At 41.5% G+C, this 17,105-nt stretch overlaps 1 protein-coding gene across 1 annotated transcript in view; it reads right to left on the bottom strand.

Annotated features, from left to right (window-relative positions):
- slc46a3 (solute carrier family 46 member 3) overlaps positions 1 to 12,683 on the bottom strand; it is a 32,323-nt gene extending 19,640 nt beyond the window's left edge. The window contains exons 1-2 of the mRNA XM_055636889.1: positions 12,540 to 12,683; positions 638 to 844 (exon numbers count right to left, since the gene is read on the bottom strand). Of these exons, the coding sequence (XP_055492864.1) occupies positions 638 to 823 (186 nt within the window). The 5' untranslated portion in view covers positions 824 to 844; positions 12,540 to 12,683. The remainder of the gene's footprint in view (positions 1 to 637; positions 845 to 12,539) is intronic.
- Between the last annotated feature and the right edge of the window lie 4,422 nt (positions 12,684 to 17,105).

Here is a 17,105-nt window from a genome sequence, read left to right as displayed (position 1 = left end):
AACACCGATCCTTGAGGCACCCCACTAGTCACCTGCCTCCAACCCGACAAACAACCATCCACCATTACCCTCTGGCTTCTCCCATTCAGCCACTGTTGAATCCATCTTGCTACTCCAGCATTTATACCCAACAGTTGAACCTTCTTAACCAACCTTCCATGAGGAACCTTGTCAAAGGCCTTACTAAAGTCCATATAGACAATATCCACTGCTTTACCCTCGTCAATTTCCCTAGTAACCTCTTCAAATTTTTTTTTTAAGTCTTAGGTTCATTAGGTATTTTAAAGTCTTAGGTTCATATTCCTTGATACTTTTATCATGTTAAATACATTTTATAAATAATTTATTTGTTATACCTGTGCTATACTTAGGTGCACTTGTATTTATTGCAAGAGTTAAATTTGTCTTGGCTTGTAAATCACCTATTTTATAATCTAAAATAGCTCATTTCGCCCAACCCAAATGCAAGTTCAATAAAAGATAATCACAGGCAGATGCAACAATATTTAATATGCAATAATATTTAAAAGTATTAAAATAGTTAAATAAATAGCTTATAAGTAATAATTATTATAGTAAGAGATTTACAATTCCACTTCAATTGTAACTTCATCGAGCAACATTTGTGCAAACTAACCTGTCGTTTCGTATGGCTACTGTGGTTTTTGTAACAGTTTGATCTATTTTGATTGTCAGTGTAACTGCTGTTAGTTTCATTCTCCCATATCTTACGATAAATATACTGCTGAATTAAGATGGAACCTGCCACGTTAGCCAAGATGTAAAGAGCGACAATAGGCTCTACAGAAAACAGCCGTTTCATTGCTCTCAGGGAAACAAGATCCTACGTACAAGACAAAACACAAAGAAAATGATTGTGAACAAAAATCTGGACATGGAAAAGTAGACCGCAAGAAATCACCATGGCGATGCAAAGCTAACTGATTACATAAGCAAACTGCACAATAAACTTTTTTTTTTGCAAGATACTCCTACAGATAGCATTATATTTTGTCACTTAATGAATGACAATGATTAGACAATATCCTTCATAAGAAAATGGAAGTGGTTGATTTTGAGAAGTAATAAGCTATGATATACAAAACAGAATGCGTCATATTTGATGATATTTAAATTGACATGGGAATATTTTACATTGGGGAAGCAGAGATGTCCTTGAAAGGGAATTATTGAGAACTTAAGAGGCGAAGGGAAATGAGGAAATATTGTTTGGAGCGGTTAGAAATGTGGACGTAGTAAGTAATAAGCAGAACATGTGGATTGGAGAAGTCAATTTAGGAAAGTAAATGTTGGTGGAAGAGGGGGAAGGACATTTTTAGATTATACACACAGCCATATACAGTGTTAAGTGAATTTGCCCAAAAACATTAATTGGGTGACAAATAATTTGTACATTCACATGTATAAGCATATAATTAATTGGCTTGCTCAATTTTATTCAGTCAGCGACACCTTCTAATTTTCTAGATTCCATCAACTGCGTTTGTGTCACTCCAATTTACTGCCGCTTTACTTTCCCCGACTGACGGTCTCCGCTAATGAACAAAGTAAAAACTAGGGCTCTTTAGGCAACCTCACCCTAAATACTCATATTCACACAGTAATCTATTCTTCTTCGGCTGACCACTGCTGGCATCCCCTTACACTATTCAAATGTCCTTCTGACCCAATGCTCAACTTTTGCTGCTTCCAACTATTCTTAGCTTGGTGGTGGATATATGGAACGAGCTGCCCGAGAACATAGTTGAAGTAGGTACAATAACAGCATTTAACAGATACTTGGACAGGTACATGGATAGGAAAGGTTTAGAGGAATATGGGTCAAGGGTGGACAAATGATGTATTTCTTACAGTTCTAAGTGAAGTTCCTCCAGAATCATAATGACAACTAAACCCATTACCTTCCTGTATTTCAAACTTTACCAGAAAAAAAAGTACACTTCCTTAAAACACAGGCTGGAGCTGGTAATATAATCATGACCACAGTTGGAAGTCCCATTTCTACTTACAGGCAAGATTATTTTTGGCTGATAACAATGCTTCTGTTGATGTTTTACAGAGAGAGATTTGTCTATTCCCAATGTGAAACAAATGTAATAACCTCAGATTCTGGAATCAATCTTGATGCCATTCACCAACAGTGGATTAAAACTTTAGTTCTAAATCCTAGCATTACCCAAGGAATGTAATGGCTGAAAGATGGACACAAAATGTTGGAATAACGCAATGGGTTATTGTCTCACCTGGTGAATTACTCAAGCATTTTGTGTCTATATTTGGTTTAATATATATTAATATATTTAATATATATATTGGTTCCTTTTTATTACAAGTTTGCGCCAAGTAAAAATTATAACATTTAAAAAAAGGATTGGGTCATTTGGTGCTAATGCACCCACTCCACAATTCAAAAAGATCAAATTGATCTTTTACTTCTCTGCCACTTTCCTGCACCAACCCCATGATTCCGCCCAATATCCTCTTGTGCCGTTGATACAGAATTCCAAAGATTCACCAAGCGCCCTTTGAAAATAACGTCTCCCCTATGTATAACACCCTACTTTGAGACTGTGATCCCCTGACTTTAGACACCCATCAGAGATCATCAGAGAGGGGGGGGGGGGGGGGGGGGGGGGGGGGGGAGAGGTTGGGGAATGGGGAACTATCATTCCTGTACTCCACTAGTCAAAGCCTCCTAACCCTGATTTCCATCTTATTTCTGTTTCCAGATCATCAAACCACACAAATATACATTAGTTTATCTTGCCATCATATTCAGCACAGACATTGTGGGTGGAAGTACCTGTTCCTGTGCTGTACTGCTCTATGTTCTATGTATGTTCAAGTATAATTCCCCTGATAGGTAGGCCCAACTATTTGGAGTGACCTTTTACGATCTCGGGATGTCTTAAAGTGATCACCAGCCCATGAACTACTGTTACAGTCTCATCAATATTGTAGTGCCTGGAAATACAATAGTCAACAGCAAGGTCCTGCATACAAATATGACGTGAAAGATTAATAAATGTCCTTTATTTAAAGATGTTAGTTGAGAAATAAATATTTTGCCAGAATACTGGGCTTCTTTTAGTAATGATTACCGAGATGCAAGGACACACTTTACTAGAAAAAAAGGAATTGCAGATGTTGGTTTATAAAAGCAGACACAAAGTGCTGGAATAACTGCGGGTCAGGTAGCATCTCTGGAGAACATGCACAGTTGACATTTTGGTTCGGGACCCTTCTTCAAGCTGATAATTCAATGATAAAAGGTCTCATCTGAGAAAAGATACTTCTAATAAGGTAGCATTGCTTGGTACTGAATTAACTACAGAGGTCCCAGCATCGATCCTAGCGAACACCACTGGTCACAGACCTCCAGATAGAATATCCCTTCCACCACTACCTGCTGTCATCCATGGCCAACCCAATTTTGAATCCAATCTACCAAGCCTCCATGGACTCAATGTGCCTTCATTTTCTGGATCAGCCTACCATAAGGGACCTTGGTGAAAGCTTTATGAAAGTACATTCATACAACATCCACTGTCCTACTCTCATTAATCATCTTTATCACCTCTTAAAAAAAAATCAGTTATGTTGGTAAGACATGATCTTCCTCACACAAAGCCATGTTGACTATCTCTAATAAGTACGTCTTGTCACATGCAAACAGATCCCATTCTTAGGGATCTTCTCCAATAACTTCCTTACGACTGATACAAAGCTCACCAGGCTTTATAATTTCCTGGTTTGTCCTGACTGCCCTTCTTAAACAGAAGAATAAAACTGGCTATTCTGCAATCCTCTGGGACCTCACCTATAGCTAGATGATACAAAGATCTTCTCTCTTGCCTCTCTCAGTAATTTGAGATAAATACAGGTTCTAGGTTCATCTATCTTCCCCATAATACTGTTTACACCAAAATAAATACAATCCAACCCATCAGCCCCATCACTATAATTACGCTAGTCCTACTTTACCTTTCAAACGTATTTGACTTAAGGGCCTGTCCCACTTGGCTGTCTTTTGCACGCCATTTACGCGACCTACTAGCGTGTGGGTAGCGTGGGGACGGGCGCATGGAGTGGCATGGAGGAGTGTGGACTTCGTCCTGAATGAAATCTTCGCGCGCCACAAGCCTGTCATGTAACTGATGGTCAAAGTGCGACAGGCTCAAGACCCTGGCGCGGCGCAAAGTCTCACCTCCCACCAGCAGCAGAAGCAGGCAAGCGATCGTCAAACTCAGCATGGGGCTCACGGTCATTGCAGATCCGGATCTGCTCCCAATCCTACTCCCAGAGCGGGGCCAAGAAGACTGAAGATAGACACAAAATGGAGCAGCTCAGTGGGACCAGCAGCATCTCTGGAGAGAAGCAATGGGTGACGTTTCGGGTCAAGACCCTTCTTTCAGACTGAAGAAGAGTTTCAAACCGAAACATCATCCATTCCTTCTCTCCAGAGATGCTGCCGGTCCTGCTGAGTTACTCCTGTATTTTGTGTTTATCTTTAAATGAAGTCACGCGCTCCAGACGGATGTGCGGACGCATGATGACATGCGGGACCGTCACGCGTCAGTCACTACCGGCCTGTCGCATAAGTGATGGCCCAAATGCGACATGCCCTTTAATCTCTACCTTCCCCTTACTCCCTCCACTACTGTTCCGATTCCCATTCCCTTGTCACACTAGTTTAAATCCTCCAGAGTTGCCCCAGTAAACCTCCCTGCAGCAATATTTGTTCCCCTCCAGTTTTGGTGCAAGGTGTCGTTCTTGTACAGATTCCACCCAATGATCCATGTACCTGGAGCGCCTCCTGCTGCACAAGGCACTGCACTATCTATCCAGTCCTTGCCTCCCCAGCACGTGGCACAGGAAGCAATCCTGAGATTACAACCATAAAGGTCCTGTTCAGAGACATCATTGATCCTGGCAATAGAGATGCAACACACCATCCTGGAGTCTCTCTCACGGCCACAGAAATGCCTATTTGTGCCCCGGACTAAAGAGTCCGATATGACTAGCAAATGGATAGAAAATTGGCTTAATCGAAGGAAGCAGAGGGTGATGATGAGAAGGTAGCTTTTCGAACTGGAGGCCTGTGACTAGTGGTGTGCATCAGGATTTTGTGTTGGGCTCATTGCTGTTATTCATCTATATCACTAATTAGGATGAGAACATACAAGGCATGATTAGTAAGTTTGCAATGACACTAAAGTGGGTAGTATTGGCGATAGTGAAGATGATTGTCAAAAATTGCAGCAGGATCTTGATCGGTTGGGCAGGTGGGTTGATAGAGTTTAATATAGTGAAATGTGAGGCAATGCACTTTGGGAAGTCTAACCAGGACAGGACCTACACAGTGAAGGGCAGGGCTCTGGGGATGTTGTAGAGCAGAGGGATCTTGGAGTGCAAGTACATAGTTCCTTGAAAGTGGCGTCACAGGTAGATACAGAATTCAGAAAGTATTCAGACCCCTTCACTTTTTCCACATTTTGTTATGTTACAGCCTTATTTTAAAATGAATTAAATTCATTTTTTTAATCAATCTATACACAATACTGCAGAATGAAGAAGCAAAAACAGGTGTTTAGAAATTTTTGCAAAGAAAATAAAAATAAATAATTGAAATATCACATTTACATAAGTATTCAGACCCTTTGTATGACACTCAAAATTGTGCTTAGGTTCATCCTGTTTCCATTGATTATCCTTGAGATGTTTCTACAACTTGATTGAAATCCATCAGTGGTAAATTAAATTGATTGTAAATGATTTGGAAAGGCACACACCTGCCTATATAAGGTTCCGCAGTTGACCGTGTATGTACAGAGCAAAAACCAAGCCATGAAGACGAAGGAATTGTCCGTAGTCCTCAGAGACAGGATTGTGTTGAGGCACAGATCTGGGGAAAGGTGTTAAACAATTTTTGCAGCATTGCAGGTCCCGAAGAGCACAGTGGCTTCCATCATTCTGATGGTCACTCTGACAGAGCGCCAGATTCCTCTGTGGAGAACCTTCCAGAAGGACAACTATATCTGCAGCATTCCACCAATCAGGCCTTTATGGTAGAGTGGCCAGGCGGAAGCCACTCATCAGTAAAAGGCACATGACAGCCCACTTGGAGTTTGCCCTGAACAAACTCCAAGTGGGCTGAGCGGTGCGGTGCCTCAACAAAGTACTGAGTAAAGGGTCTGGATACTCGTGTAAATGTGATATTTCAGTTATTTATTTTTAATTACTTTGCAAAAATTTCTAAACACCTGTTTTCACTTATTAAAAGGCATGAGAAACAAGATTCTCTGGTCTGATGAAACCAAGATTGAACTCTTTGGCCTGAATATCAAGCGTCACGTCTGGTGGAAACCAGGCACCGCTCATCACATGGCCAATACCATACCTATGGTGAAGCATGGTGGTGGCAGCATCATGCTGTGGGGATGTTTTTCAGCGGCAGGAACTGGGAGACTAGTCAGGATCGAGGGAAAGATGAACAGAGCAAAATACAGAGAGATCCTTGATGAAAACCTGCTCCAGAGCATTTTGGACTTCAGACTGGGGCGGAGGTTCACCTTCCAACAGGACAACGACCCCAAGCACACAGCCACGACAATGCAGGAGTGGCTTCGTGACAAGTCTGTGAATATCCTTGAGTGGCCCAGCCAGAGCCCGGACTTTAACCCGATCGAACATCTCCGGAGGGGCCTGAAAATAGCTGTGCATCAACGCTCCCCATTCAACCTGACAGAGCTTGAGAGGATCTGCAGAGAAGAATGGGAGAAATTACTCAAATACAGGTGTGCCAAGCTTGTAGAGTTATACCCAAGAAGACATGAGGCTGTAATCGCTGCCAAAGATGCCTCAACAAAGTACTGAGTAAAGGGTCTGGATACTTATGTAAATATGATATTTCAGTTATTTATTTTTAATTACTTTGCAAAAATTTCTAAACACCTGTTTTCACTTATTAAATATGGGGTATTGTGTGTAGATTGATGAAAAATATTAGCCAATTTAGAATAAGGCTGTAACGTAACAAAATGTGAAAAATGTGAAGGGATCTGAATACTTCATAAATGGCCTGTAGATCAAGGCGGCTTTCGGCACATTGGCCATCATCAGTCAGGATATTGAGTATAGAAGTCGGAAGGTCATGTTACAATTGTATAAATAATTGGCGAGGCCACATTTGGAATATTGTATTCAGTTTTGATCACCATGTTATAGGAAAGATGTTGTTAAGCTGGAAAAGGCGCAGAGAAGAATTATGAGGATGTTGCCAGGATTAGAAGGCATGAGCTATTGGGAAAGGTTGAGCAGACTAGGCCGAGCTTAAGTTCATAATGTTGTAGGAGCAGAGTTAAGGGCCTGTATCACTGCGGGGACCTAATTTACAAGTTTAGAAGAGTTTGTGCTCGACTCAAACTCGCAGCATGGTTGACACATGGTCCTATGAGGTCACTGAAACTCTCCTTCATGCTTGAGGGAAGTTCCCGCATACTCATACGGTGTGTGTGTCTGTGTCTGTGTCTGTGATAAAAATCCTACCCTAACTCTCGCCGCAGATTAAAGGCTTCCTCTGTGGCTTGCTATTTATTTCCTGTATTTTAAGCATTTGTTAAGCCATTTTTAAGTTGCTCACCGTTATTATTTCACTCTAAAAGTCGCACATATTTCAGTTTGAAGTGGTGTTCTTTCACAGAGAAGAATTACGGATACAGCAACAAAAATATCTGATTCAACTGCATTGGCTCACCGTGTTTTTTTAAAAATGACTAATCATTTTATACCCTTATATATAGCACATTGAAAGAACCAAATAAATAAATGGTTGAAACTAAGAAATATAAATTATGATTAATTTTCACAGGTTGCAATGAAGGATTTCCCCAAACAGAGATGTTATGGGCCAGTTTGTCATTCCAAGCTATTGTGATAGTAGGTATGTTACAATACTTACCTTCAGCAGCGCTGCAGTTCTGCCACTGGCCATGTGCGTAATTTTGGCGCGTTTGAGGGGGGGGGGGTGGTTTTTACCAGATCAGATTGTAAGAACGAAAAGCTCCAATTTGTATATGAATAAAGAGGATCTGATATGTTCACTTCTGTGTCTGTACAACTACTTCAATAAAGAATCAATTAAACTGGAAAGAATGACTGAAGGAATTGTTTTTGTTATCGTCTGCATAAGTTCTACTCCTCCCTGCCTGTGTAGTAACGGCAATGTAAAGCTGAAGCTTGGAAAAGTTTGAAATTGCCATTACATTAAACTAAAAACTGTATTCTATGAGTGGAACTGAAGCTTAGAAATCTGGAACAAAGGAACAAATTGACGCCGGCAATTGGACAAGGTCGCCACCTGCGCCAAACTGAATAACGAGGATTGGAAAACTGTTGTTTTGAATTCCCGCTTAGTTATTTTGAATTCCAGTCTGGAAGCATATGTCATAACGTCAACACGTCTTATAGGGATAGTGAGCCAGTATGTCTAAAGCTCAGCCACAAGAGGGCGAAGTGGAACAGGATTCTGGAAAAGAAAGAAGAACCATTAAACTCACCGACAAAGGCCAGGTATTGTTCATGGAAAGATGTCAAAAGTCAAGAAATACGACATGTAAACAAGCTGACAAGTTAATTTAAAATCTGAAGGAGCTCATGAAATCAGATGAAAATATGAATGAAGTACAATCTAACCTGGTTCAAATAACCGAGTTCTGCAATGAAGTTAGAAAAAAGCATGAGTCATTGCTGGAAATACCACTGCCTGAAAAGGAGCTTGAAAGGCAAGATCAGTGGTTTAAACAAATAATGGAATTGTTTAATGGTTGTATACAAGATGTAGATGGGTGGTTATCTGAAATTGGACAATAAACTACACACACTATAGTTGGAAGTGCTATACAACAAAGTGTTGTATCCACAGAAGAAAGTGGACCTGAAGATAGTGTTTCAAATGTCTCAAACAGATCAAGCCACAAATCTAATTCTTCATCATGTGCATTTTCAAGGGTCTCTTGTCGTACTGAAGCTCAAGTAGATATGGCTGTTGTCTTGGAACGGACTGTCGCCATGGACAAAAGGCACAAGCATGAGGCACAAGAAGAACAGTTGAATAGACAAATGGAGCAACTGATAAGAGAGACTGAGGCACAAAAGAGGCAATTGAAAAGAGATAAGGAACAGCTGGAATTAAAGACAGAGATGGCAGTAGCCAGTAGAAGGATCAATATACTTGAGGGTTCAAGGGTTCAAGAAGCAGCTTGAGAATATCTCACGGGATGAGCTTTTTTTATGGAAGGAGCTGCTAAAAGGGAAGCAGCAGCTAAATCAAATCTACAGACAGATGAATACTGGCCTGATCAAGTGATGGGAACCGGAACTTACTCCCAGCAACAGGTTGTTGAAAACAAACAACTTATGAACCACCTGTTAGTGCTCATGTTAAGACCCATCCAACCCGGCACTCTTTTCAGAGGCCAAATGTACAGACTCATATGAGCACTACTAATGATGGAAACTAACGTGATATCTGGAAATTAATGGAGAAGCAGAATGAGATTACTATTCTTCTAACTCAACAAAATCTCTCTTCTACCTTACCTCCAAGAGACATTCCTGTTTATGATGGTGACCCTTTGCAGTATGAAGTTTTCATTACAGCATTTGAGAAAGGAGTGGAAACGAAAACTACCAATAAGTGTGATTGCTTGTATTTTCAAGACCAATACACAAGAGGGTATTCAAAGGAGCTATCCTACAGTTGCCGACATTTGCCTCCAGCCGATGGCTATCAAAAGGAAAAAGCACTCATATTTTGGTAATGAATACAAAATTGCCAATGGATTCATGGTCAAGACTTTTGCTTGGTCAGTGATCAAGCCAGAGGATGTGAAGGCATTGCATGTGTTTTTGCTGTTTCTTAGAGGTTGTTGCAATGTTATGGAACATCTCACCTATATGGAGGAAATGAATGTTGCTACCAATACGAAGACTATACTTCTAAAGTTGCACCTATGTCCGGAGAAATCAAGCTACGCTCATTGGCGTCAACGCAATGACGCCAAAATATTTTGAACATGTTTAAAATCCAGCGGCGACCAGAAAAATGCTACGACTCTTTGGGTGACTGAGGAGACTACTCACGACCATACAGGCGACACCCCAGCGACCATGTGACGACAGCCTAGTCGCCTGTAGGCGCCTAAAAAAATAGCCTAAGCGGGGCAGGCCTTTCACTCTGCGGACAATGTTTTATGTCCTGAAGATCTTCTCAAAACAGAAAACGCAATTGTCTCTTTCTGTCAAAGACAAAGATTCAAAGAAGAGCTATCAACATTAGAAGCCAAACAAAAAGCCAAAGAAGAAGTTTGAATGCCATCACATAGTGCATACCTTTTGTTATTGATAATATGTTAAGCTTTTATAGCTCCTTTGAATGTTTATTGATAATTGCTTCGTTATATGCATAGAACAATTAGGGGCTGGTCTGTCGGAGCCATTCATGCTTAGGCTAGTTACTATTAGCATATTTTATTGTTTTGTCTACATATTTCTTGTAGAATTATTTTGTACGTTTGGGGGGTGGGTTTTTGATACGTAAATGAACGTTACATATATCTACTGGAGAGGGAGTGGTCAGATCAGAATGGAGCGGGCACGGGAGAAAGAATACAGTTTTTACCAGATCAAATAGTAAGAACAGAAAGCTACAATTTGTATATCAATAAAGAGGATCTGTTATGTTCAATTTTTTGGCTGTACAACTACTTCAATAAAGAACCAATTTGGAATCTGGTTTCGAGTTCCTTCTGAACATTCTTCTGATCATCATCTGCATTTTTGTAATTTATTTTTTTATTTTGGATAGCCACGACTGATCCATATGTTTCCTTCTGTTGGTTTGTCAAGTGGCAGGCTGCAAAAACATGATCTTCATGAAACTGGAAAGAACTTCCGGGGGATTCGTTTTTGTTATCATCTGCATAAGTTCTATTCCGCCTGTGTAGTAATGGCAATGAAAAGCTGAAGCTTGGAAAAGTTTGAAATTGCCATTACAGCTTGGATATGGAGAAGATGTTTCCACTAGTGGGAAAGTCTAGGACTAGAGGTCATAGCCTCAGAATTAGAGGACATTCTTTTAAGATGATGATGATGAGAAATTTATTTAGTCAGAGGATGGTAAATCTGTGGAATTCTTTGCCACAGAAGGCGGTGGAGGCAAAGTCAGTGGATATTTTTCAGGCAGAGATAGATAGATTCTTGATTAGTACAGGTGTCAGCGGTTATGGGGAGAAGGCAGGACAATGGGGTTAGGAGTGAGAGATTGATCAGCCATGATTGAATGGCAGGGTAGATGATGGCCAAATGGTCTAATTCTACTCCTATCACTTTGGTTGCACCAAGGACATTTTTTTTTGCACAAATATTTGGTTGTTAATATATACATAGAAACATAGAAAATAGGTGCATGAGTAGGCCATTCAGCCCTTCGAGCCTGCACCGCCATTCAATATGATCATGGCTGATCATCCAACTCAGTATCCTGTACCTGCCTTCTCTCCATACCCCCTGATCCCTTTAGCCACAAAGGCCACATCTAACTCCCTCTTAAATATAGCCAATGAACTGGCCTCAACTACCTTCTGTGGCAGAGAATTCCAGAGATTCACCACTCTCTGTGTGAAAAATGTTTTTCTCATCTCGGTCCTAAAAGATTTGCCCCTTATCTTTAAACTGTGACCCATTGTGAAAAGGACCCGTTTACTCCTACTCTTTGCTTCTTTTTTTTAATTAATATTATGCTTACAAGCCTGTTATATTACTGTTAGTAATAATTTCATTGTTGGTACACAACAATTAAACACACGTCTTAACACTTGAAAATATTTAAAAGGCAGAAAAAGCTATTAAACATACCGAAATAACACACTAGCTGCATGTCAGAAATCTTAGAGCAGATTTCCTACTGTCACCAGCTCCAAGGAATGACCAGAACTATTGTTCTAAGAAGACGACAAAATATAAGGCGGTATATAATCGAGATGATTACATCTTGAAGGATTGTAATTAATTATGGAGGAGCAGCTTCTTAGAGCGGAAAATAAACAGAACACGTAGATGCGAATGCAACTGACCAAAAACGAATGTGGCACATGGCCAGCAGTGCTTATGTAATAGGTTGTTGAGGTCTGGAATTGAACCAAATACAACAATTATTCCAAAAAGGAAACGAGTTAAAATATAATGGGCTGAAGGGGAAGGGAAAAGTACAGGATAATGTCGTTCCAGCGGATCGTTATGTGAAAATCAAATTAAAAAATGTTGGTGTAAACTAACCAGGAAATGCTTGAAATAATTTCAAACACCGAATCCAAATAACAGTGGCCGACCTTACAACAGACGTTTCCCAAGGCAAGTGAAGTACATAATGTTGCATCACGAAAATCCGACAGATGAACTCTTCTCAACTAAAATGCACCTGCTCCTTGTCCGCTCAGTATCAGAACATGTACATTTACCTCCAGCCAGTTGCGCGGATCCTTAAAGGGCACCACCAGATGGCCTCCACGCCGAGGCTTCGCTGTCCTACTGTGTCCTACACGGCTGGTTTAGACAAGGCTCGGCACTCACTGTGCAGGAAAGATCAGCTGAGAGCCTGTCATGTAGCCCCAGACTGCCATTGGAACGTTCACCTAGAACCCGCCCCGCGCCCACCGCGCGCTGAATTCGTTGGTCCGCTACCTTCGTTTAGCGGGCGGCTATTGGATGGTGCGCACGTGAATCAAGGCGAAGGCGGGCTGTGCTCCCGGGGGGGATCTCGGGGGGACGGTTGCGCCCTCCCGCCCCCGCTGAGTGGCTGCGTGATCAGGGTTTGCCTTAGAAGATACGCCGTAGTAATGAGATAAGCATTTTGTTTAAGTCTGATTCGCCCAGTTTAAACTTGTGGTGAGTGGTACACCGGGCTGCCTTTTATTTACATCCAGATGTGGCACAGTTTGTATTGCTGACCCCATTGCCCCTTCTTTTCATCCACCAATCTGGTTCCAAATGTGACCATGGCCACAAGAGGTGTAATGCCTTGAAAGTCTAGTGAAGTGCAGTAAAAATCAGATTTAAGTGGCACCAGAACACCAATCTTGCTCTCAGTGTAAACAAGACCAAGTACGCCTGTACTTCCTGAGAAGATTGAGGAGATTTGGTATGTCCAGAAATACTCTCTTGAATTTCTAAAGGTGTACAGCAGAGAATATAGCGATTGGTTGTATCACGGCCTGATCTGGCAACTCAAAGGCCAAGGAATGGTTTACAAAAAGTGGGAGACACTGCCTGGTCCATCACGCATACTGACCGACCCACCATCAAAGGGATCTACAGGATTGTTGCCTCAAAAAGGCAACCAGCATCATCAAAGACCAACATTACTCTCACCACACTCTAATTTCCCTCTTGCTATCGGGAAGAAGCAATAGGAGTCTGAAATCTGTGACCACCAGGTTAAGAATAGCTTCTTCCCAACAACCATCAGCCTCCTGAACACTAACCTCTGCTATGAACAATAGGATGTCTTTGTATACATAAAGGTTACTTTTGTGGTTACTTTTTTTCACCAGTACTGGGGTTATTGATTTATTTAATTTTAGTTTATTTGATATTATCAATGGATGTTGTAATTACAGGCCTGTTAAACTGCTGCAAAGAAGAATTCCATTGTGGGTTATCAGTACTTGACAATTAAACGCTCTTGATTCCTTTGACAAACAGATGATGGTTTTAGCAGCAGAATCCGAATAACTTTTTAGACGTGGGCATGTTGAAATTGTATTGGATGTTGCTGAGACTGTATTTGAAGGAATGGAGACAGCCAAAGTTTTGTTAGCCAAGGATAAGGCTGGTGTTGAGCAGTTTGTAAGTGCACTGGGGAGGATTGACAAGTAAGTGAGGATGGCACACTGGCGCAGCTGGCAGAGCTGCTGCTTCTTAGTGCAAGAGTCCTGGATTCGATCCTGAGCTCAGGTTCTGTCTGTGGAGATTGGATGTTCTCCCTGTGATCACTTGGGTTTCCATTGGGTGCCCCCGTATCCTCCCACATCCAAAAATACATGCGGGTTTGGAAGTTAATTGGCATCTGGAAATTGCCTTTAGTGTGTAGGCAGTGGTAGAATATGGAGAGAACTGATGACAACATGGAGGGAATAAAGTTAGATTAGAATAGTGTGTAGGATTAATGTAAATGGGTGGTTGATGGTCTACATGGATGGTGGGCCATCGGGCTTTCATTCTTTATCTCTCTATCTAAGATCAGTTTTGAAGTGAGGTGCAGAGCAATGGCGTAAATTGCCATGGGTGAGAGGCTGCAGATAATGATTTAATGGTCTTGGCCTCCATTATGAGTTGGGGCAAAGGTGTTGGCCTCTAGCCTTGGTTTCGTAATGGAGAGTAAGATCCATTACTGCATTGTGAAATCCAGGTGATCCTGGGTATGTTTGACATGCAAAATCACAAAATGTGTGCAAGATGAACAGTGCCTCGAAATAAACTGTAAATATGTTGCAGAGCAAGTAAAGATTGGGACACAAACATGAAGTATGGTATCTCGAAATGCAAGTAATAAAAATAGTAGGTGCAACGGTCCCTTGTCTTTGCACTTCACTCAGTAAGATCATGGCTGATTTTCCAAGTGAAGAGGCAAGAGCATTTATTTGTCGTGTGTACTGAAGGGGGAACAATGAAACTTACTTGCAGCAGCACAATAAGTTTGTAAACATAGTATTCAATAGATAACATCATAAGCAAACTAGCAAAAAAAAGTTCAACAATCAAAAATACCCAATATATTGTAAAACATAACAAAAGCCTGAAATCCCTTGTGTAATCAAAATAGTTCAAAGTTTAGTTGGTGTTTGTAGTGTTCTATGGCCTGATAGTTCTTGCGAAGAGGCTGTTTCTGGACTAGATTGGCTATAGCATGTTAGCCAATTAGAATGTTTAGTAATTATAACCCCGCCTAATTATAACATTCATCGTGTAAGATCCTACCCACCGTCTACCTGTACGAGTAGCGGTGTGAACGTGTGATGACCTGCTTAGTAGTTAATGACCTGAACAATAAAGATGCTTGTGTTTCAACCTGTGTGAGTTTGAGCTCTTTACATGGTGTCAGAAAATCGGGTCTACCCCGCTTCTGTTTACCGCGATTTATTTCATTTACCAGTTTTTATTTGTGAGTTTTAGTTGTGATTTGAACACATGGCTAACTCTTGTCGAAAGCCTAGCCTGCTCGTGTTTGATTCCGATATCGGCTAGCGATGGCAAATGTTTAAGAAGGACTATTCTCATTATATCCGCATTGTTCACCAAAATGATCCCGACGATTTGAAAACTTCTCTGTTGTTAAATTTAGCGGGTCCGGAAGCTATGATCCATGCTGACTCATTTGAATTTGCACCAGCTCAACTAGACGGGAATGGTCTAGTAGTGGTGCCGGCTGAATCTATTGACAACTCGATGGTTTTGCTGAGGAAGTTTAGAGAACTGTGTGACCTGCCGTCTAACAGAATCCTCGAGAAAACAAGATTTTTTGCTCTAATGCAACAGGCTGACGAGCCAGTGGAACGATTCATCAGCGACTTGAGACATATCAGCTCTCGATACAGATTTGGCAAGTTGACAAATTAGCTAGTTTGTGATAATATTGTGGGAGGAATGAGCGCCCGCAATCTACGAGCCGAACTGCTGCGGAATGCTGAACTGACTTTGGAGCAAGCGATTCATGCTTGTCGGATGGCTGAGACTGTAGCACCACTGGCTGATTTTGATAGTGTGAATGCTAATCAACAACTGAATGTAAATCTGGCTAGTTATTCTCCACAAAGATTTCTCAATGCGTCCCGCAAAGATCAGAATATGCCTGCCACGAGGTGCACCAACTGTAACTATTTCCACCCCAGGGGGCGCCAGTTTTGCGTAGCCCATGGGAAAGTATGTCATAATTGCAAGAAACTCAACCACTTTGCTAATTATTGTCGATCTAGTGAGAGTACAGCTTCAAGGACGAAGATGCACCTGATTCAACAAGACCCATCCGAGTCTGATTCCCATGAACAGGACGAATCTTCCCACGGGGAACGACTCTGATAAACACAGACACTGAGTCTACCGTACTTTCCCTCAACCTGCGCACCCCAGGCAAAGTGACTGATCCTGCAGTGACCATGATAATCAATAACAAACCTCTGATTGCCAAAGTCAATATTAAAAGCCAGAGTAAACATCATGTCACTCAAAGTGTTCAACAAGATAAGAACCACTGAGCTCATGAAAAAAGACTCCTCCACTCTACATGCTTACGGAGGAGAAATTCTTCACCCGCTGGGTAAAGCTGATTTCAAATGTACCATCAATGAACAGACCAAGAAATTACTCTTTTACATCGTTCAACCAAGTTCTGAGACCCTGCTAGGCATCAATGCATCCCATGACCTCGGTCTGGTCTATTTCGGGTGCGCTGTCCACATTCTCTGTCTGACAGAGGAACCAACGAAACAGATGCTATCCAATTACAAAGACTTGTTTGACGACAAACTCGTCAAACTACCTACAATATATAAGATCATTGTTGACGATACGGTCACCGCGATCGTACGTGCCCCTCACCACGTCCCGCATGGTATGCGTGAGAGAATACACGATGAACTAAAACGTATGGTCTCTATTGGAGTTATTGCCGAAGTCAGCGAACTCTCTAACTGGATCTCCACCATGGTCGTCACGACAAAAAAAGATGAAAAGGAGTTGCGCATCTGCATTAATCCTAAAGATTTGAACACAGCAATCAAGCGCCAACACTACCCAATGAGAACTACCGAAGACATAGCGGCACAAATCGGTAACGCAACAGTGTTCTCAGTTCTGGATGCCAAAAGCTCTCCCTGGGAAATCCCGTTAGACCGTGCCTCATCGGCGTTAACAACTTTCGCCACCCTGTTCGGCCATTACCGATTCCTAAGAGTGCCCTTCGGTATGAACTCAGATTCAGATTCAGATTCAACTTTATTGTCATTGTGCAGTGTACAGTACAGAGATAA

This window comes from Leucoraja erinacea, chromosome 6 (assembly GCF_028641065.1).
Source record: "Leucoraja erinacea ecotype New England chromosome 6, Leri_hhj_1, whole genome shotgun sequence".
NCBI classification, from domain to species: domain Eukaryota; kingdom Metazoa; phylum Chordata; class Chondrichthyes; order Rajiformes; family Rajidae; genus Leucoraja; species Leucoraja erinaceus.
Note: the sequence above shows the minus strand (reverse complement) of the source record. Positions and strands in the feature narration are given on the sequence as shown.